We start from the raw sequence: 23,472 nt of genomic DNA on the forward strand, positions 1-23,472 counted from the left end.
ATGCACAAACATGCATAAGAGACAGGCTTCAAATGACGTTTCCAACCTACTTACAGAGTTTAAAACTTAAGAATCTTTCCTACTTATTCCTAGGCAATACCGGTACACTGCGTACAGGCAGGCTATACGCTGGGCTTATGGAGTTTTAGGGAGGAGTATAAGGAGGCCTCTACCCTCTTGTGTGGTTTCAACCATCAGACAAAACTTCCAAAGTGGTGACCAAACCTATCAGGGCTTTCAATGGCCTCGTTTGGATGAGAATGAATAAAAATAATTGTTTATTCTGTTGTGATCGCCCAATTGCCCTTAAAATGTTATAAAGTACACAGAACACATGAATTTTAATAAGAAAAAACAGTTTATTGGCATTGCTTGTAAGGGTTACTAAACATTTACTGAACAAGGACAAGGATTACTGAACAAAGACACAGGCTGCAAGTAAACAAATCTATATAAAAAAGCCCACTGATGAAGGGCTAGACCTGAAACCTTTGCACATTGTTTCTTTTGCCTGCAAAAGTGTGGTCTTACCTGAGGGTCAACTGATGGTTCTCGCACTCACTCACACTCACTTACTCACACAGTCACACACAGTCACTCACACTCACACACACTCTTTCATGAATGCATATGCAGTGATACATGCAAAAGCATATCAAGCTGACACACAGTGAACCCAGACAACACCGCACACAGAGGTTGACAAGGCACAGGTAAAATGATTGGTAAATTATTTTGAATTACATAAAAAAAATTTCATGCAAATAACAGACAGAGGAGCAGCATGCAGGACCCCTTGAATGGGGTACAGCGACAATTAATGCCACTTACAAAGACGAAAAAAGTAATGATTTAGTGCAAAGTAAAACCAAAGCAACAACACACAAAACATGCAGAATACAGGAAACCACCACCAAATGAGATGACAGGGACAGAAGGAAAGAAGATAAATAACAACTAAAATAAATATTTACAACTAAACCATTGGACTTGTCTGTGGAAAAAAATAATAATAATAATGTGAATTTAGGTTCTCTTGTAGCGTGACTGCCGGGCTAGGAAGAGGCTGATGGCCTCCTCCTTAGGAACCTGTTCGAAGGATTTAGCGATGGTGGCGGGTGCATCGGAGGACAAATTAGCGCTAACCTCTCGAAGAGCTGCAGGTGAATGGGTGTAGCTTTCCTGAAGGGCCTTCATCAATGATGTTGCATAACCTGCAGATATAATAATAATAATACTGAATAAAGATCATTGCCACTGATCACAGATGTCTCGTGAGCCATCTCAAAATATGATAGAACTGCATGACACTGCTTACTGTATGAGGCTGCCTCTTTGATGGGACGCACCACATGGGCACCTTTTCTGAAGCCGGATACCGCGACGCAGTACTTCTCCGTCCCATCACTTTTCCGTGCTGTCTCGCGGTTGGCATTGTGATTGTAATGCAGCGCCGCCAAGAGAAGCCTACAAAATAACACATTTGAGATTTTTTTTTACTACAATAGGCATGATAATAGGTACTATTATTACTATAAAAGGCATAATAATTGGCTGTATTATTCCTTGGATAGCACTGACCTGCTATACATCCCAACGTTTGAAAACCCTGTGTGCTTGGGTGCGAAGTGCAAGATGAGGGAGTGGTAAGCCTCAAGGGAGAATGTCTGATGCTGTGGAGACAGCTGTCGAACATCTTTCAGTAAGGCAGTCCTCGTGATTATGTTCTCCAACTTTACTGCTGCCAATGAGCCTGCAAAGACCAAGACAGGGAGGCAGACAGACACACAGATGGAAAACGTATAAATAGACAAGATAGATTCAGACAAAAAGTCTTTTTTTAATGGAAACACATGAAATGGTCCTGCATATGAATTATAGCAAACATAAACAGTAAACAGAATGTTATGAGATTGCCAGGGAATGAAAAAATAATTTAATCATCATAGGTCACATGTTAAAGCACTCAGACAGCAAATACAACAAAACTGTAGAGCGTACATAATACCACATGCTGTGTGTACTGTACCTGGGTCCAGCCACTCTTTGTTGCGCTGATCCCCGTCTAGAGGGCCATGGGCACAACTGGAGAAAGCAGGGGTGTCATGGTCATGGATGTCCTGGATGTGGTTGACTAAACTTTTCCATTTAGCCTCCATGACAGCTGGGTTGCCGTCTGGGGTTGAGGCTGCAGTCCAATAGAGGTGATTCACTATAGCAGGCCTCCACAGCTGTAGTTGGTCACACTCTTTTGAAGCTGCATCCAATGCCTTCCCCAGACCTGTTTTAGAACAAATGGTATTAATTGATATGCACTAACAAAAACTGCTTCAAGGTTCCAACAATGGATACATACTTTTGGCAATGTGCCACACATCAAAATAATGCCGTGTCCCTTCAGGGCTCAGCTCCTCTCTCACCCATTTGGCAACCTAAGGAGAAATAAACAAACTTTTGTGGATGATTGACCTGTGTGGCCCTCCGTGTATCAGCAAACCACAAACATCCAGCTTCAGTGCAATTCAGACGTTTACATTCTATACTGCATTTTTATTGTAAATACCTGGCGATGGCGGTCCGTGATCAGCGTTGCTAAATGCAGGTCCTTTCCCTCAGCAGGCCAACACTGCGCTTGAGCCCTTCAAGCTCACACCATGAGCTGTTGGGGACCTCTGAGCTCTGCAACATGACATAACAGTGTAAGTGTAAAATGCTGGTGTTGTTGAAGGAGGCGTGAATGAACCGACGCGTTGCTGGTCCAAGCATTACGATACACTGTACTCTAGTTAGGCAATACACAAAGCTCTAAGCATCGTTGTACTAGTGGAAAGATGTTATATTAATATACAATCAGTTTACTAATTTGCAGAGTTCATTTCTTTGTCTAATAACATCAGGTTTACCTGAACAAGCTGAACATCCACCACCTTGTTCACTCTGTCCTCGATCAGAGAGTAGGATCCATACTTCGCGCAGTGCCCAGGAGAATCTGATCTGGAATTAATTACAAATTTGAATTAGGTTTCAAGTTTTTAATAACCAAGGTCTGTAAAGACAATCCACCATGTCATCTGCAAATGCCAACTAAAGCCACCCTACATGATAACAAATAAAAAATTCAAAATGTGCAACTGGTCTATGAGCTCTCACACTGGTTTACCTGCAGTCACCAGCAAGAACTAGCCCGCCATCCATTGCCCGTAGGTCACTAAAATTCTTCGCTTGATCGTTTTGCCAGGCCTGAACGATTACAGGGATGGTGTAGCGGTGCTGATGGCGAAAGTAACTGCTCGCACTGATGCACTGCAGGCCAAACAGAGTCAACATTCTTAATGTCTGGGTGGCCAAACATCCAGTGAAATGAATGGCCCCGCTTAACAGGAGGTTGCAGGTCGGCATGTTCCTGTGGAGCATTGGCTGGTTTTGCCAGAAACGGTGGTAGCCACATGATGCACAGACCTAGATATGTAAAAAAAAAAAAAAAAAAAAAAAAGAAGAAGAAAAAAATTAAAAAGTGTAATCAACAGTATATCAGGATTCAATATAGATTAGGTACTGTACATTACTGGTCAAAGGTTTCATGTTTTCAATGAAACAGACATGACCAATACAGTATAACACTCAAATATGATGCCATCACAAACCAATAGACTAAAGCCAGCCTGGTACATACATTGTAAATTAAATTAACTGGCAAGACAGTCAGAGCTATCAGATTGTAATTAGATATTCTGATTTTCTAATCAGATGGCCTGCTGCGTAAACAAAACCGTACCTGCTTGATCTTAAGAAAAGTTCCTTCCTGCTGCACGATGCTACTATCTGACCTCTCACAACAGGCCGGACAGATGACAAAAAGGCCCATCAGCTCCTCTTGGCAAACAATGAATTTGTCAATGCCACTACAAGAACAAAAAAATTGTTGTTGGGGGGGGCATTCAAACTACCAAAGCAACAGTACACAAAAATGAGCATTCAAAATGGTCTATGTTGGTTTTAAACTATCTCACTTGTGATGGGGGTCACACGTGTAAGGTGGCTCCTCATGCATCGGCTCTTCGGGCACCCACGATAAGTCACTGATGACAGAGGCATTATCATCATCTTCTTCTGTCTGTTCAGGACTAGCAAGAGGAGTGGAGGTTTGTGTGCCGAATGATGTCTGTGTGCCCACGCTGACCATCTTGGGCTTCAGGTTAACCTGCACAGCTGTGGAGAGGCAGTAAACATACCCAAACATGAGACAATCATGGCAAATCTAAACTGGTATGTTTTTTGGTGTAGGCTATGTATTAATTTAATCAATGTGTATGGAAATGTTCTGATTGCATAGATACTGGCAATGTTTTAGAGACTATATCTAATAACTACCCCTTAAAATACCCAAGTTTTACCGTGAGACCATCGGGGGCTTCAAAGAACACTGTGTCCCAGCGTCAGAAGTGGAGGAGGGCAAGGGCTGATCCCCAGTATCGACACTCTCCACAGTGTCTACACTGTCCACAGTCTCCTGCTGTGAGGCGTCTGTCAACATCTTGCGAAAACAAATATGAAAAAGGGTCAGCAAAATGCAAATGGGTGTAGTGGTGAAATAAGAGGTGGGTATACTATGAATACTTAGAACAGTGATTTGCAAGCACATTGGGTGTACAAGCACATTGCAGGAGTACATGGAAACATTTAATCATTTATTTTCAACTTGGAAGTACTGAGAATTATTTACTTATCATCTTTGAAATTCCAAGAAGATAAGTAAATATTCCCAGTCATTTCATAAGTCCATCAATAAAATGGGACGTGTGTGCTACAACTAACGTTAGTTTCCCAGTGGAAACAATAACCTATGGCACAGCCATAAAGCTTTCATGATGATATGGACTTTTACTTCAGGGCAATTTTGTTATTATTCTAATTTTTATTCGTGAATCATGAAATATGCTCTTCTAATGTCAGAGTGATCGTGCTTGTAAGTTAGTGGAGGCTGTGTCAAAGGGAACACGGTATACAAAATACACACAGAGCTCGCTAACACGCAGCTTGTAAACATTAACGTTAGCATGATGCTTATCGTGGCAATTTCTCGCTTGCGGCAGACGGTGTCTCTCGACCTCGGGACGGGGCAAGCAGAGAGGTTTGCGTTCACAGACGGCACGGCGGTAGGAAGTATTTTAGCACTCCTCTCACTCTTTAATCCAAGTGAGACCATTTTAGCATCCCCTGAGTGGTAATCCTCCTCTTTGAAATGCGCGCTGCATATTCACGAGTAGGCGGTGACAGAGCTAGCTGAAAAATCTGCCCGCCTAATCTTCACAAACTGCACCCAGCTTCGGAAGATCCCTTTGTCCTTGTGGAAGGAATGGACCCTATGTCCAGTTTTGCTGGAGTTCTTGCACCCGCCACAAACACAGTAATAAACCATTTTGACTAACGTTATTTATGATCTACTCTTTATCTATCTCTAAGCTATCTGTTATGCTATGCTATCTCTCACTATCTATGCTATTCTATCTATGCTATGCTATTCTATCTATCTATCTATCTATCTATCTATCTACTTATAAATCTGTCACTGTCACTCTTTCACTTGTTAGCTACTCCTCGTCTCACTCTCCCTCAATTGTAAGGCGGGCCGCGGGCTTTCTTCTGTCGTCTAACAGTCAGCGAGTACATCATGTGACGTCATGGAATGCATTGTGGGAGAAATAAGAATAATCGCTAAGCTGTAGCTAAAAGCTAACATATCACCTACTTTTCCGTATTATATTTCTTTTTTGTAGTACCCTACAACATCAAATACAATGGATAAATGTTTAAATGTTTATTACCAACTAGAAAATTGCCAGGACTGAGCAGGCTCCAAATTAAATTGGAGATCAAACAGATCTCAGTACTTGAAATTATTTAACTATGTACACTTTAGTATGAACACTATGAATATTTATTAATGCAACTTTCTCTTGCTCTTTCTCCCTCCCTAGCCAAATAACAAATAAAACCGTTTGAGACCTATCTGCAGTTTCAATGTGCTTTTATGAATTAAAGTATGGTATGGTGATTGAATCTCTTAAAGCTGCGCCAGCTGGGTGGTCAAGTGTGACGCCCGTTTCACACATACTCCGTTTGCAGTGTGTATGCGGTGCATATTTTTTTCCGTACCTATGTTAACAGGTTAGAGCTTTTACACTGCATGCGGATGCAGTCCGTCTATCCGTTCCAGTTGCGGTGCGTATACAGCAGTGCAGCGATGGTTTACGGACCGAGTCTATTTTTGCTGTGCTGCACCGCACTGAATTAAAGTGGCAGCGCATTGTTCACATTAAAATAGACATAGATTGTCAAGAAACTATAATAATTTCATCATATACACATAATTACAGTTAATGTGTTCTACAGTTACTAAATTACAGGGTCAAGAAAAACAAAAAAGTATGATTATAGTCCCAAAAGATGCAAAATGCCATCATATATGATTTTTTTACCCTAAAAAAAGACAGAGTGAACCCAAATGCATCTCATTCTTCTACTTATTAGCAACAGATATAGCACGATAGCTTCTTCTGTCAACAACTCAAACTACATGTAAAACAAAGAATCACAATGATTAAAATTAATTGTCATACTGTTTCAATGCCTTAAACAATCTCAAAGTTAACGTTTGGATTTAAAATCAAAATTCCTTACACATTTTTTATTTTGTGGCACACAGAAACTGCGGATCAGTAGCGCACTGCAAACGCAGCATATGTGAAAGCACTATAGCGCGTGCTGCTCCTGTACCATATACGCACCGCATACGTACCGCATATGCACTGCACACGGAGTATGTGTGAAACGGGCGTGATGGGGTCAATTTCGTCGGGGAGAAGCTGGTTTTGTGGTGTTACTTGCTCCTTTCTGATAGTGGCAATATTGTGCAGAATGGCATATGCAGCAACTATCTGTGATTCCTGCTCTGGTGACACTCTTAAGCACTGAAGACAGTTGAAGCGTATGCTCCTATGACTGTAGGGAATCCTAACATATGATTTAAAAAAAAATAATTCTAGACATTTAAGTGAAATCTGCTTTCTGAAAAAGGAAAAAAGTGAATGTTAAATTAGTTAATGTGATTTCACTCTATCAATATATCTTCCTGGCAATTTTATAAAAGCCATCTTTTATGGACATGGTCGATAAATGTCCGGAGAACACAATGATTTTGTCTTTCCCTAAAAACTCTTTCTCTGCAACGTGCTCGTCTAAAAATGTGTGCCGAGATGTCCACAGGATTTGGAAGAAAAGGTGAAGGCATTGCAACAGACACTGGGAATTAGTTATGTCACCTAGATGTGACTTTGTTCCCAGATGATTGGTCAAATTTCAGTCTGAAATCTCAAATCCAGAACTTAACCTGCCCCGGAGCAGGTTAGCAGTGCAGCATAAGATACCATGGCGACGAACTACTTATTAAGCCGAGCTACTTTCATGGTACCTAAAACCCAGGGTTGACTCAAACTAATCTTAAACTTACCTGGCTACCCAACTAAACCAGATTCATGGTACAGGCCTCAGGTTTCTAGTCTAATGTAAGCACAAAATTTGGGGTGGTGTAGAATACTGATGAAATATCTGGGCAAGTTACCGAATGGTTGTTTGATTGAATCCATTAACTATCATCACTTTGCTTTTTTTCAAATCACTTCTCCTCAGGTTTCAGCCTGCTAAAAGGTGTTTTCATGTTTGTTTGTTTTTTTTAAGTTCTTCAGGTTTACTGAGAAATCTTTCCACATTTGCTTATTACAGTGGCTGCAGTCAGATATTTGAGGTTAGTTAACTCTGAATCCTTACCAGTAATTATAAAACAGTCAAGTTCAAGTATTGTCCTTCCGTCTAGTCAGTTGTAAACTTTGCCATTAGCAATATAAGATGGCAGTATTTAGTACGCAGCACTGCTTCAAGGGGCAGCCCGTAGGTTTGTTGGTCTCTAGGCAAAATTGGGCCTTACTCCGTGCCGGCAAACTAAGCAAGTTGCTTGGGGCCCCAGATCTACCAGGGGCCCCTCACATAAGTTTTAGCTTAGTGCCCCCAAAAGGCTAGGATTGACTCTGCCCTTACCGGTGTGAAAATTGTCATAACTTTAAAACATCCAGCCTTTGTAAATGCAATGAATGTTCTTTTTAGGAGAAAGCACTAAAGAAGTACAGTTGTTCATTGTTTGTTTATGATGGTTCACATTGCATTAACTAATGTTATGTTAACTTATACAAATTAATGTTAACCTTAAATGCATGGGAATTTTCTGAAACACTCTTACATTTTCTGGTCTTTAGAGACCCGGCACTTATATCCATCACAAATGGATACAAAATTCCCAGATTTCTGTTATTTGGCAATTGCCTAATATAAGGCAATTATAAAATAATGTAATATTCATTACTTTCACACTGAAATTTCATGAGATATAGGCTACACATAAGTTAGATAAGTTACACATATGTATTTTCTCAGGCACTTTTTGAGTCTGAAAAGATGCACAACTTACATAATTTCAGTACAGCCAAATGACAATTGTCATATTATACTATTAATTTGTTTTATCTTGTTTCTTCATTAAATGGCTCTCAGATCTAAACCAAGTCATTAACTGATACAGTGCCACCTTGAGTAAAAAGTAGCATACACTGATCAGCCACAACATTAAAACCACCTGCATAATATTGTGTAGGTCCCCCTTGTGCTGCCAAAATCTACACGTTCTTTGTGTTTATTCCACCTATTGGCTGGAGTTTGTTTTACAGATTACCTGTTGCTATTAGATCTATGCCTTGCCTCCACAGAATTATTCATTCCTTTTCTAAATTCTCAGGATACAGAGTTAATTGGTCTAAATCTGAAGCTTTGGCTCCGACAGTGTACTGCCTGGTAACCGCTTTTCAGCCGGGTGCCTTTCAGTGGTCAAAACAGGGCATTAAGTATTTGGGTATTTTATTCCCAGCAAATTTGTATGATTTAGTTAGTTCATTTTGACCCTTTAATAAAATATATTTATCTATGATAAACTACCTGCTACAGTCTCTCCCTACAGATGCCCCGCTTATTTATTTCAAGCAATTTGATAGCGACGTCCTTCATTTGGAATGGTAAACGTCCCAGATTACATTTCAGTAAGTTTCATAGGCCGATTGACAAAGGTGGGCTATGCCTACCCAAGATTTGGTTTTATTATTATGATGCATTCGGTCTCAGACATTTGACTCCTTATTCGCTTCCACCTGAGAGAGCCCCTCCTTGGTTTTGTATTGAACAGGAAGTTATTGCCCCTATTTCGCCAATGCAAAGCCTTTATATCAAACTAATTGTGAGACGTTAAGTTATACCCGGTTATCTCACATTTGTACTCTGTATGGACAAAAGTGTCCAGCCTGTTTAATTCAAACATTTATTGCCTCGAGCATATAGCTGAACCCAAAATTATGTATTAATAAGTCTCCTTTCTGCTTGTCAGAGTGGATTGTAAGGGAGGTTAATAAACGTGGTGACCTTTATGAGAGTGGAGTGTTGAGGTCCTTTGAGAATTTGGTTCGACATTTTGGGGTTCCTAGATCTCAGTTCTTTAGGTATTTACAGCTGCGCCACCTGCTCTGTGTTATTTTTGGGAGTAGCATACACTCCCCTAGTGTGCCTGATACTCAGAGTTTTGTTTATTGGGCTCTCAAATTTGATTTTGCCCAAGACTCTGTATTTAAGGCGATGGGACAGTTATCAATATTGGGAATAGACACGTAAAAAATTGGGTTCTAACCAGTTTTATGATTGCCAGACAAGTCGTTTTAAGGGGATGGAAGTTGGCTGGAGTGCCCCCATTTCAGGAGTGGTACACGGAGATGGGGAGGGTGCTGGCTTTCAAGGAAGCATCATCTGGGGAAACATTTGTTGGGGGTCAGGGTGGGGTCTGGGATTGGGAGGGATAGTGGTGTTGATTCCATGTATATATGTTTTTCTTTAACATTTTTATTGATTCATACTATAAACAAATAAATCACAAAAAAGAAATGCCCATTTATCCTTGTCTGTTTTAGTTGATCAAGGCATGGCACCCATTGAAGCTTTACTTAAAAAAATACCGCAAGATTGCTGTGGCTCTTACTGTATAGCTAACTAAAGCATTTACTCTTTACTATACTTTGCTCTCAGTCATGAATTCTATGACAAATGGCTTGTTTTTTTTCTCATTTGTGAGTCACTTTGGATAAAAGTGTCTGCTAAATGACTAAATGTCAACTTTTAGGCCCCTCCAAAACCAACTTCCTAGTGGCCTGTACCACACCCTGTCTCCCTCTGTCATGGATGCGTCAGGGAGATGCTGGGATGGCTGTCTGAATGAGGAAGATCTGCCTCAGATGGATGGCACATGTGATGCTTGTGAACCAGATGAGCCTCAGCCAGCAGCTCAGGTTTGCTCACGTTGTAGCTTCGCCTTCTGCATCAGCCATGCGGGCAAACATTCACAAAGCACTGGTCACCAGCTCCAGCTGTACTGTCCCCCAGATGCTCAGCCACTGACAGACAGTCAGCGGGCTGAAATCAGAGCAGAGGGGGCAGAAGCTGCCATAGGTGAGGATGATCATTTGAAGGGGAAACGAGACATGGTGACTGTGGAGAGGCTGAAGTGTAAGCAGCACAGACAGGAGGGCTCGCTCTACTGTAAAAATGATGAGCGAATCATTTGTGTGGTGTGTGCTGTACAGGGAGAACACAGAGAACACGAGATCATCACTCTCAAAGATGCTTACCTGTGGCAGAAGGTAAGTCAACACAAACAACACATACACAAATTAACAAACAAATAAACAGACTATTGTCAACGGCTGTCCAAGGAGATTAAAATTAGTAATCTTTTAAAAATTGTCTTCAAAGTGTCAAGTTTATAGAAATGTATTATCTGAGTCCATGTTGGTTTCATAAATGTTTTGGAGAAAATGCAACATTTTACATGCACCTTGAATCCATATGAGTGTTAGGAATGTAAACAGTAATAAAATCATATGATATGAAACAACCTTCTCTATTTAAATGCGTATGTAATTTGATAAATAAATACATAACTGCTTATAAATAGGGCTACTGGTAAAGCACTGACACATTGAGAGCAGCGAAACAGTCTCGTCTTGGAGAGGCAGTACTAAGCATTCACAGGAGAACAGAGCAGCTAGTCTAGCACTCCTTTTCCACCGACATGTTTCTTGGGCCGGTTTCCACCACAGAAAAGGTTGAGAAACTAGTTCCGCACCAGCTCCAAAAGCTTGCTGGTCTTCAAGTAGGAACTGATAACGTCAGGGAGCTGAAGGCAGCATAATATTTTGTCACCAGGGAAAGTGTTTTCAGAAAAACATCAGTTTGGCTAGCTACTGTCTGGTTTTTTTTTTCACTTAAATACCACAAAAAAAAAGCACGGAAAATTGTCAGACATCAAATGCGTTCAGCAGTAGTCAACAGTGGAACCGAGCGCTCCACTTGCGAAATTGTCTTCTACAGAGTCTTCTAAGATAAATTAGTGAGCTTGGAAAAAAAAAAAAAAGTCTAGTCTACAAGGAGATATGGCAAGAAATGTATTGAATTCAGTGAAAGTCAGGCTCGAGACAAACACCGAATCGCTGGCATCATCTGCAGCTGATCTTGGTAAGTTATTATATTTTGCCAACTTTGCTAGCTTTCCTCAAACTCTTCTCTATTATTTTGTGCATTGTTTTTGTTTGTAAGGGCATTTTTGTCCAGCTGCTTGCTTTATTAATTGGATTGTGGCTATTTAGGGTTTTTATGTTGGCTTGAGAAAGCCAACATTCTGATATTTTATTTAAATGTATTATGTTGGCTTGAGAAAGCCTTGTTTGAATTGGTTGAGCAATCAGTCTTCAAGTATCATGATATAAACTACTTGGCCACGCCCTAGCAACCATTTAGAACACCCTAGAAACCAAACCCCATTGACTTCCATTTAAAATCACTTAGATGGGTATTTCATGATCAGAATGTTGTTGAGACATCATTGTTGGCTTGTATCACTCTGAACAGGAAGCAGCCTTCTTGGTATCACACTGGTAACTGCTTTGCAGCCAGATAGGGTTACCCTAGCAACCAAATCACACATTTCTGCATCAGAACATCGTAGAGACTTCTGGGTTGACTTATTTCACTCAGGATGGTAAGGAGCCTTGATAAGTTTCACCGTGGTAACTGCCTAGCAACCAGATGGGGTTACCCTAGCAACCAAGTAACAAAACGCATATCTCTGCATCAGAACATCATAGACCCTTCCGGTTTCATTCATTGGACTCAGGATGCCAACGAGCCATGTTAAGTATCACCTTGGTAACTGCTTAGCTACCAGATGGGTTTACCCTAGCAACCAAGTAACAAATCACATATCTCTGCAACAGAACATTTTAGAGACTTCTGGGCTGACTTATTTCACTCAGGATGGTAAGGAGCCTTGATAAGTTTCACCTCGGTAACTGCCTAGAAACCAGAAAGGGTTACCCTAGCAACCAAGTAACAAATCGCATATCTCTGAAACAGAACAAGTGAAGACTTCTGGGTTGAATTATTTCACTCAGGATGGCAAGGAGCATTTTGAGTATCACTCTGGTAACTGCTTAGCAATCAGATGGGTTTATCATAGCAACCAAATATCAAATCGCATATCTCTGCAACAGAACATTGTAGAAACTTCTGGTTTCGTTCATTTGACTCCTTTGAGTAGCACCATGGTAACTGCATAGTAACCAGATGGGGTCACCCTAGCAAACGAGTAAAATATCACATATATCTGCACCAGAACAAAATAAAGAATTCTGGTTTCAATCATTGGACTCAGGATGGCAAGGAGCCTTTTGAGTATTACATTGGTAACTGCCTAGCAACCAAATTATCTATCTATCTAATAGATTGGAACTACTACAAAAAAAAAAAAAACATATTATATTAGGCTGCTGATATATCTGTAGCGTTCATCTCTTGTGAGTGGTCATGATTTTATACATGTGTTTAAAAAAGTTACCATTCATTTAGGAGTGAAACTTTGTAATGAGTAAAACATTACTTGGTGCACCTTTAATTAAACTGCTGGAATTCCCAATGGTAAATGGTCTGCACTTATATAGGGCCTTTTTAACCTTAACGGTATTCAAAGCGCTTTACACTGTGACACATTCACCCATTCATACACACATTCATACACCAATGGCGACAGAGCTGCCATGTAAGGCGCTAGCCTGCCATTGGGAGCAACTTGGGGTTCAGTATCTTGCCCAAGGACACTTCGGCATGTGGAGTCATGTGGGCCGGGATTCGAACCACCAATCCTGCAATTAGTGGCCGACCCGCTCTACCAACTGAGTCACAGCCGCCCCAATCAAGATGTAAACATAATATAATTTTCTTTGGCAAAAATCCAAGTAGAACCAAATAGAACCAAATAGATGTTGTCTCTGGCAATCTTAGTGAGCAATGTAATGACGTTGGATCGCATTACTCTGTATGTTTAAATATGTTCTCAAAAACAGGACTAAAAGCTGTACACAAACACTGTGGTGCACCATGTTTGTTTGTGGGCAGGTTAAGTAGTCAAGTAAAAATACCACGTCAGTGGTTCTCAACCAGGCGGCTGGGGCACACAAGGGGGGCTCAGCAAACTTCCAGAAGAGCCTCAAGATGAGTTATTTTATATTTTATTTTACTAAATATGATATCTTCAATTAAAAGCTAAAATTAGTTAAAATCATGATGGAAGCCAACAACATAAAATATGTTACTGAAATGTCTACAATCACAAAATTAATTGTGATAAGTATTTTAATTCATTGACACATTTAGATTTTGAGGCTTCAAAAATGGTCTCAGACAATTGGGGGCCAAAGTGTCAAAAAGGCTGAGAACCACTGCGTTATGTCACCATTTGGTTCACAAGTCAGTCGAAAATTGGGTCAGTTTCAATAGGCTCCAGATTCCCCTGGCTGAGAACCAGTCGAGAACAGACTCCGGCACAAGAACCAGGGCTATTTCAGTGGAAAAGTGGTATAGGTAGCCGAGTTGAGAGCTCAAAATCTATTCGTGGAAGTGGGTAAGCATCTTTTAATAGTGCGATCATTTAGAAATCTGTAATCCACACGCAGTTGGTAGGTCTGGTCTTTCTTTTGTACCATAACAATTGCCGAAGCCCAGCTGCTATGACTAGGGACAGCTAAGCCAGTGTCAAGATTTTGCTGGATCTGGTTATCAGCATTTTGCGGTTTCTCGAAAGCCATTCTCCTTGGCTGCTGTTTCACTGGCGGACCCTGCTGGGTTTGAATGCCATGTTGCACCAGGTTAGTGCAACTGAGGTCTGTCGGTCCAGTAGAGAAAACATCCCCATAGGCACCAAGGAGCTCTGCCAGCTCACGTTTTTCTGCTTCCCCAAGATCCACCGTACTCTCTGCATACAGGGACTGTAGATGACTTGGAACAGCCATGGGGGTTGGACTTGCAGATGGCAGCTCTGAGTTGGTGACTCGTACAACATCCGCAGGCAATGCCCGGCAATGACTCCTTTCTTTATTCTCACAGCAAGGAAGTCGAGGCGTGCTCGTGCTTGCTCCAGGAATTGTTGTCCAAGAATGGCTTCTATGCCCTCTATTACATCGGCTACAATGAAGTTAACAGTGACTTTATGGGTCCCGACCTGTATCGGCACGTGGACTTCCCCAAGAATAACCACATTTGTAGGGCTTATTCCTTGCAGAGCCTGCACTGACGATAGCTCAAGCGGGGGTCAAACACCTGCATTAATAGCCTCATAGCAGTGACTAGGTAACACATTACTCCTAGTGCCGCTGTCCAAGAGGGCGCATAGCTCCATGTTGTATAACGGTGTATGTGTACACATTTCAGGACCGGTGTCTTTGACTTGAAGAACAGTGGAGATGGTTGGATGTCGGTAGACTGGTGTACCGCTGGAGGTACACGATGCAGATCGAGTCTGGGTGAAGGACAGTTCCGTCTCATATGGCCAATACCTTGACAATTGTGACATATGATTTCTTCCCAATTTATTTTTCCTCGTTTGTTGAATTTTAGATGGCGAGGTTTGGATTCGACTCTGAGGTGCTTACTAAACCTACTAAATAAAACATCATCAGCACAGTCATTGTCCTTTTAGACCAGTGGTTAGCTTTGGCGCAATCCTCAAAGTGATTTAGGAACTCTCTCCATGATGTTGAGCCATCAAACTGACCTGGTCGGAGCGTAGGAATTCTTTCTTCTGGGGTATTGCATTCCTCTCCACTGTCAGATGATAGATCGTGTAATGACTGACGAGGCTTTCTTCCTCGCTGGCTGGGTCTAGCAAGCTTGGGGAAACAATGCTCATCTGGATAAACAGCGTTCCATTCAGTATCATAAATGCTATGCTGATTTGTACAATTATCATGTTGGCATGAATGGCTATTCATTGGTGATATGTATTGTGACATTGGTTTAGCTGCTTGCTCTTTGCACACTGTGTGTGGGTAGTTTTGATTCGCCGGAATGCTCTGTGTAAAACATGGTGTAACAATAGTATCATGCATACTCATTTCCCACCCCGCTGTAAGTTCTGTCAGAAAACTCTGGCATGTATAGAACCACATAAAAATTGTTATTTATCACGCCCTGTAACATTCCCTGCCCTGTAACATTCCTCCCTCGTTCTCTCAGGCCGGGGAGCAAAGAAAATGGAAACAAAAAAAATGTGGCACCTACACGCCGTAATGGCGATTGTGCCAAATTAACAAAAACTTTTTAAAAAAGAGAGGGAAAGGCCAACACAGAGCGGAGCGGCAGTGGGAGAGAGAGAGGGGAAAAAAAGCCGGTTCTCCAATACGCTGTAGCTTGGTCCTCGGCCACACCTCCAACGGACGACAGCCGTGCCTTCCCGGATGGATCGGAGGCAGTCTTCCAGCCCCTGGTGGACAGAACGCCCCGCCGTGATCTCGGGAAATGGAAGGGGTCTCCCCCACCTCTGGCAGTGGCCCTGATCGCTCCAGGTGGTCAGTTAGGAGCCTCCTCCCTTCACGGTCGGCGGACATTTGTCCACTCTCAGGTGGCCAGGCTCCTCCGTCCTCCAGCGGATGGCCGCGGCTGCTCCGTTTGGGTGGATGGTATTGGCGAGGACTCTACTACTGCACATCCCTCCTCATTCCCGGATTTCGGCACCAGTGTAAAGGGTGTTTAGATGGACAAGGAGGAGGCGAGAACCGGCTTAATATAAATAATATTTAATTAAATAAAGAGACACACAAAGGTGTTGGACAGCTGTAATGTAAAAGTAGAAATGTAAAATTGGGGTGGAAAAGACACAAGCGGTGCACGAGTGTTGTTATTGGCGTTGCATGAGTTTCTTCCATCAACAGGGGTTGTGAACTTTGACCCCTTGCACTCTTTTGGAGGGAAGAGTTCACCAATCGAAAATACATTTCTATATTTCTTTCCAATTTTATTTATTTTTACGATGTAGTAGCACTGGTTTCCCAAACCAGCACATACCTTATATTTATTGCGCGTTATTTGTTCTTCAAAGCTGTTCGGCTGAAAAGGTGCCATACTAAGGTCTGAAAAATTTGAAAATATGTTCAGGAGTTTGCTTCTCAACATGGAAATAGTGCAGAAACACTGCCGACATGTAAATTGTTTTTAATATATATTGAGGTACTGAACGTTATTAAAAGTTAATGAATAAATGAAATGATCACAAAAATTCCATTTATTCTATTTACAGCTATAGTTCTATTGAATGGCAACTGTAAGAAATAAAAACAAATCTAGATTTAATGTTATATACTATGATTAAAAAAAAACATATTTGTTAGAAATAAGGGTTGTATTTCACTATTCTCTGCATAGCTGCTTTGGAACAATATTTAATTTGAAAAGCACTATTCAAATAAAAAAAATTATTTGAGTTGTGAAAATGATTTGCTTTAAGTTATGTTTGATGTATAAACTTAAAGTTTAGTTTGAAAACCCCTAAAGGAGTAGATCCAGGCAAAACAATGAAAGTCATGTGCTGATAAGTCTAATAGGTACTATCCAACTGGTCTTACATGAATGTCTCTGGAACCTTGGGCCAGCAACCTCCTAGCATTCATTATTTAAAAAAATATTGTTTTTCTATGTGAATGTCAGTTGAAATATATCTTGTGTAAAACTAGGCATCAAATTGATTTTAGAGTCACTCTAGATGCATCTTTGTGTTTCAGAGCAAAGAAGGCATTGACCTACTGGAACACACTCAAGAAGTAGCCGAGAAGATCAAGGCAAAATGGACAAGTCCTGATGTGAGTTACTGATACGATACAAACCTGAATCCATCTGGTTGTCATGTACACTTTTACTACTCTTTTTAAGTGTACACTGATTCTTGACACAGGACAAATCTTGTCCCACAGCATTACCTGCCCTTCGTTTTTAAAATAGTAACATTTCCAAATTAATCAGAGATGATCACAGCATTTTCTGTACAATTTTATTAAAATGATGACATGCAGCCAGCTGCCGATTTATCTCTGAACACTTACTGTCATCAAGGTCAGACACAGGTAATGGGTAACAACGTGAACATTAAAATGTTAGAGTGCCAAGCTAATGCAAACATGCCCACATCTTTACGATCATTCACCTAGAGACTTTAAAGATTCAGAGATGGCCTGGAACTCCTGGAAGGAAATGACAGTGAAGCTTGGTGTCAGAGACCCGGAATTATGCAAAGCAACATGGAAAAGCAATAATTTGGAAAAGCAATAAAAAGGATGAAGGGAAAATGTGGAGATAAAGCGTTGAGCACCAAAGTACCCAGGCTGCTCTTGGAGATTTCCTGACTCAAACCTTCTGTCCAAAATGGCATTTTTTTTAAAAGGCAAGCCAACGTTATCCAATCTAATGAATTAGTTGTAGCAGGTCAGAGCTAGCTTCTGTCATGCTTTCAACACGTTTGTGTAAAAATGAAGCTAGCTAATTGTTTGTAAAGGAGACATTGCTTGTTGTTTTTATGTTGTTGTTTTCAAGATCATATGTTGTCACATATACAGATGCCCCTCCAAAACACAGAAGGCATTCAAATGTTTGTAAACAGTACAGCGTTGCTCGGCTGTTTCAAACTTCTTATTCCCCCTTAACAAAGTATGAATAAGAACTTATCTGGCTGTATAACGGAGCCTTAAGTTTTTTTGATTTAGCTTGTCTTTTGAGCTTTTTTGCACAAGTAACTATTGTCAATGATTTATTGTTTAGGCTAAAGTGTTTGTGGGTGTTTCAGATGAGTACAGATGAGCTGGAGCAGTACGTGAACCAGCAGTTTGATGAGCTGCATAAGCTGGTCAGGCTCGAGGAGTGGCGCGTGCTGCATCTGGTGGATCTAAAGGAGGCATTCCTTACCGCACAGGCAGCTGAGAAGATCTCTGAGATCAGCGTCCACACTGAACGACTACAGGAGGAGATGGACTCTATCACACAGCAACTGGGCGAACTGGATCGGGCAGAGCAGGATGGAGTCGCCCCCATGTCCCTGGCCCCACTGCTGGCTGCCAGACCACCACCTCTTCCTGCATCTCTCGTGGAGCACAGACCACTGGTTAGCAAACACAGCACGTCATATTTACTGAACTACTGTACATCTACAATAGGGCTATAACAGAAGTATTTTCACACTTCAGCTATATTGCGAATACTGTCGTGATTTCTGTATATCTAATGTTATGTAGTTTTTACTCTAGGTTTCCAAAATACACATTTGTGGCTATAACCTATAGGTTAGGGACTTGGGTTGCCAACACCATATTAGTTTGTGGCCCAAATAGTAGTGACTAGGGAATCTGCATTTACAAAAGAGCACAACAGTGCTCTTTTTCCGCCTATTTTTTCTCTTCTTTTTTTTTGCCGTCTTGGTTCTGGAAGTAAATTTTCCTATTAATTTCTATTTACTGTATGTATAATAGTTAGACAAGTTCATTTTAAACCATTTAAAACTCCAAGCACCCCAAAGAGGCTTTTTAACTGCAGCAGTCTTAACTTCACACACATGACGATACTTTCATTCACTGCCTCACGGAAATGACAGCTTGCCCGGGCAGAGCGCATATACTACATGCAGTGACAATTTGATGATTTTTGTTTTAAGTTTAATGTGAGATTTTTATCAGGTGAAGGTCTATGTATTCTGCTGTTTAGGCTCATAGCTCACTGTGCACTTTATTTGCTGCAATTTTGAGTTTTTGAGGAAATTCCATCGCAATAAACCGTCTTTATTCCCATGTCCCAACAAAAAAAAAACGATTAACCGTTCATGAAACCTTTAATGTTTAACCGAATGTTAAAAACAGTAACCATGCACATCCCCTCTCCATAAAGAGTTGTAAGCCATGAACCAAACCAACCAGCTCTGAGGAGAATCGCAAGATTACAAACCTTGATTTGAAGTAAAAAAAAAATAATTAAAATTGGAAAAAAAAGGCACATGACTGTGTACTTGCATCTTCAATAAGGGAATAAGGGATGGGACAATAAGGCTTATGATTCTCATGATTAAGTTCAATATATGAAATGAGGATCTCAATTTGATATAATAACATTTAATTACAAAGTATGACAGAAAATTGTGTTTTGAAAATGTTAGAGCAAAATGCAAATGATAATTTCTCTTCAAAATAAAGTGTTTTATTACACAATATAAATGCTCAAAGTTGAAATAATAAGAGTTTATCATATACCTTTCTCCATAGGAAAAGATCACAAACAAATGTGGGTTACATTCAGGCTGATAAGGTGCTGACAATGCAATAGAACTGAACAGAACCTGTCCGGAAAAAGTGTGTGCATGTATGTGTATATATATATATATATTATATATTATTATTATTATTATTATTATTATTATTAAAAAGTAGTTCATAATTTTTGTAATCACATTTTTACTTTTTACAAATCTAAAAATTATCAATTCTATCAATTAATCATGAAATTGTACATATAATAATATGAGCTCTCACTGTTTGAAATGTGTACAGTTTACAGGTTACATTGTTTAGTTAACATTTAGTTGTATAACAACCGCTAAAATGATACTGCGTCTAAATACTTCTCTTCTGTATAGTATGCCAAAAACAGAATGCTAATGGAGAAGAATGTCTCATTATTCTCATTATGAATCCTCAGTATTCATGAAGCAGTAAGCGAGAAATAACCGGATGACCTTCAATTTCCAGTGAGATTCTGAAGTGTGGATCTACTGGACACATTACAATCCCATAATCCCTTGGGAGCTGAGGCGACGCCACGTTCAAAACACTGGATTTAAAAGAACTGAGGTGAACCGCAGGTCGTACTGAACCGAAACCAGTCCGTGGGGGGGTCGGATGTTTTTATTATGTCATATGTTCCGGTCACGCGTCAATACCCACTTTCACGGATGATGTATGGAATTTATTGATACTGCTTGCATGCATTCCTAAAATATGTTCTGTATTACCAGTTGAAAAATGTGTCCATTAAATACAGTACACACTGCGACAGTATGGTTTCGGTAGCAGGGTCGGTTTATTTATCGCATCTGTGCTGTGTGGCCAAAATTTATATTTCTTTTATATAACTTTTACTTTTTTATCTGACTGTAAAGAGCAGAAGGGATATTCAGTGAAAGTGGGGTGTGTGGATCTCATCTTTGATGGACACACATTACATGGAATACATTTCTGTTTTAAACTCAAGCACTTTTCAACAAAACTAAAAGCTACATTTAAGCACTTCAAGGACCTTGTGCAAACCCAGTAAACAGTGTAGAAAAAAAGTGCAGTATGGGTAAAATTACGAATCACAATCTTCTGAAGTATTACAGATGTAATGGAATTAAAAAAACAATGACAAAAATTGTAAACTATTGATTTAAAGTTGTTGAAACAATGTTTAATTTAATTGCAAAATATTCTGATACAAGTAATTTGAGAGTGTATGTAGACGATTGTGTTATTCACAGCATGTCATGGGAGTGGGCGGTTGCTGCAGAGCTCTTTTGGCACACTTTGTTAGTTGTGAATCTGTCACTGGTAGATATTCTCTACTAGATCATGGATAGTTAATTCTAGTTTTCCCAAGGAATACCAGTATTAAACATGATTTTTTTAGAAATTAGGTTGAAATAACGCAGACTGATAGTTTCACCAGAGGCAGATATTATGAAGAGATTTAGTAGCTATCTGCTTCTTGCCTTACCATGTCACCATTACGGTATAAAAACTTCCGCATGAAACAGCATTCACTACTGGTTTCACTTCCACTGAAATGTGATTTATTGAGAGATTCAACATGAATTTTTTCCTGTTTATTCCTGAGATTGTAAAGCGTCCTTGGAAAAGGGCTATATAAATTAAACTTATTACTATTAATTGATTGGATAGTGAAAAGTAGGCATTCCATAGTAGAATGGAGTCAGAACAGCAGTTCTATAATGGCCAAGAGTAATATAACAATGGCCAGCTGTAGTGACCTCTTCTTTGCTGTTTTTCAGGATCCTGAAGTGAGGCTAAGGTAAGAAAACTGGTTTGGATTCTTCCAAGTGTAAACATCTTTTTCATGTGGTCATTTATATTGTTTACATTTCACATTGAAGGAAATTGAAAACCTAAAATAAGAATTTATGAGTGTTCTTTCCACTTTCAGAGATGCCAATCAAATGAGGGACCCTCAAGACCCTTCAGTAGATGAAGAGAGAGAAGATGCTTATATGGGACATGCACCCTAATGGACATTCTGTCACCACCTCATAGTATCATCAACCTATGATTTTAATTATTTGGACTGTTGTCTTTTACCTTGAAATTATTGTTTTCTTTTTTCTAAGAAGGTCATGAAATAAATGCTGCAAATTATAATCAAGCTCTGACTCTGCCTTATGTATAACCGAAGACTTATCTCGAAATGCTGGGTAACTGAGCTGGTTGATTTATTGTTGTTATTTTTTATGAATGAGAGTTAATTCTTGTTCTTTGCTTGATTATTTTGCTTTGTGTGGGGCACACTGCTGTGGTTAACAAAATATATTGTTTTGTTTTTTTACCTATCCTTTTTTCTCATTGTTATTCAGACATTTGTATATAATAATTCTTCATATATAAAACCCTAACCCATGGTATTAATTGCATTAAACAAATTGTAATGTTTGATACATGAAATGCTGTCTAATGCCCTGCAAAATCACCATTACACCATAATTCTACCACGTGCTATTCGTTGATTTTAATAAAGGTTAAACAGGGTAGATGATGTAATGTTAGGAGTTGGCCAGTGCATTGTTTGGTGCACCGTTTCTAGATTTCCTGGCTACTTTTTACTTTTTTCTTTATTCAGATATCAGACAAAATGAACATCAAGGGATATTTTCCTGTCGCTAATGACAAGTTTGCAATGCTGCAAAAACAGGTTATGTAACCGATGCAATGAATAGAGCTGTGAAATATCAGCGTGGAGCTGTGTTGAACCAACAACAGTTACAAATCATGAGTATTTCTGGTATTAATATGTCTGTGCAAATGAGTCTGGAACTGGCATATATGCTTTTCCCATAATTTGAGTGACCAGTGATTTCTTTTTTTTTTAAGTCATCTTGGTGTTTTTCCACAATAGTAAATCTCTCTTTGATGACTAAAACTGCTTTGCTCAGGGAATAAAATGTGAAACATTGCATTATTTGAGCATTCTAGTGCACTGTTTTTAGGAGGCTGTAATCATATTCTCCAGCATTTGCATTTTTGGTGTGATTTCAACTTTTCTGTTTCCAAATAAAAATCATAATTTATTTTGATGGATTTGTGTGTGTGGTGGGGGGTGGGGCTTGTAACAAAGCACCCTGCAAGCAAATTAATTCTTATTAAATATTAATTTCACAAATTACAGAAAATAGTTACTGTAGTTAATCACAGCCGTTCTGATTTAGGGCTATAGAGCACTCTTTTTCATGTGATATTGCTTGTATACAACAGTTCAATGAACAAGTACATTTTAAAAAAAATTGGAAAAACTAAAAACTGTTATAAACGCGTTTGTGCATGGAACTACTTATGTGACCGTTCAGAAACTGCCGATGCTAATTTAAAACAAATGATGCCTCCAAGCCTCCATTAGTAACTTAGAAATGTCACTTCAGAAATAGTATCACGGCTTGTGCTGTTTCTACCATGTTATTGGATAAACAAGGATGGATGTTTGTGTGTGTGTGAGAGAGAGAGCGCGTGCGCGTATGTGGTCACCTGTTGCCACTCCCAAGCAGAGATGCTGTCAGCCATCTGAAGATCAGCTTTCTCAGTGGAAAAATAGCCATCCAACGGGGGTAATTCTCTCTATTTCGTGGAAGCCTGTGCGGAAGAGTCTATCACTATAGAAACTGCAATGTCCTCCACCATTTTGAACAGTACATTTTCTCCAATTTGGAAACTC

General features: G+C 39.9%; 2 protein-coding genes across 5 annotated transcripts in view; one reads left to right on the forward strand and one right to left on the reverse strand.

Moving 5' to 3' along the window:
- LOC127640069 (uncharacterized) overlaps window positions 1–4,183 on the reverse strand; it is a 220,216-nt gene extending 216,033 nt beyond the window's left edge. The window contains exons 1-4 of one of the 2 annotated variants that reach the window (XM_052122453.1): window positions 4,011–4,183; window positions 3,776–3,902; window positions 3,161–3,459; window positions 2,904–2,994 (exon numbers count right to left, since the gene is read on the reverse strand). In XM_052122453.1, the coding sequence (XP_051978413.1) occupies window positions 2,904–2,994; window positions 3,161–3,459; window positions 3,776–3,902; window positions 4,011–4,183 (690 nt within the window). The remainder of the gene's footprint in view (window positions 1–2,903; window positions 2,995–3,160; window positions 3,460–3,775; window positions 3,903–4,010) is intronic. The other variant, XM_052122456.1, reaches the window with a different exon arrangement.
- The window catches only part of LOC127640080 (tripartite motif-containing protein 44-like), a 29,878-nt gene extending 7,050 nt beyond the window's left edge, over window positions 1–22,828 (forward strand). Inside the window, exons 2-7 of one of the 3 annotated variants that reach the window (XM_052122473.1) lie at window positions 7,738–7,804; window positions 10,268–10,784; window positions 17,250–17,327; window positions 18,305–18,619; window positions 21,548–21,567; window positions 21,700–22,828. In XM_052122473.1, the coding sequence (XP_051978433.1) occupies window positions 10,323–10,784; window positions 17,250–17,327; window positions 18,305–18,619; window positions 21,548–21,567; window positions 21,700–21,781 (957 nt within the window). In that variant the 5' untranslated portion in view covers window positions 7,738–7,804; window positions 10,268–10,322 and the 3' untranslated portion in view covers window positions 21,782–22,828. Of the gene's footprint in view, window positions 1–4,138; window positions 4,267–7,737; window positions 7,805–10,267; window positions 10,785–17,249; window positions 17,328–18,304; window positions 18,620–21,547; window positions 21,568–21,699 lie in introns of those variants that run through there. The other 2 variants (XM_052122471.1, XM_052122472.1) reach the window with 2 other exon arrangements.
- The last annotated feature ends 644 nt before the right edge of the window (window positions 22,829–23,472 follow it).

The sequence above is a fragment of the Xyrauchen texanus genome, chromosome 49, assembly GCF_025860055.1.
Source record: "Xyrauchen texanus isolate HMW12.3.18 chromosome 49, RBS_HiC_50CHRs, whole genome shotgun sequence".
NCBI classification, from domain to species: Eukaryota; Metazoa; Chordata; class Actinopteri; order Cypriniformes; family Catostomidae; genus Xyrauchen; species Xyrauchen texanus.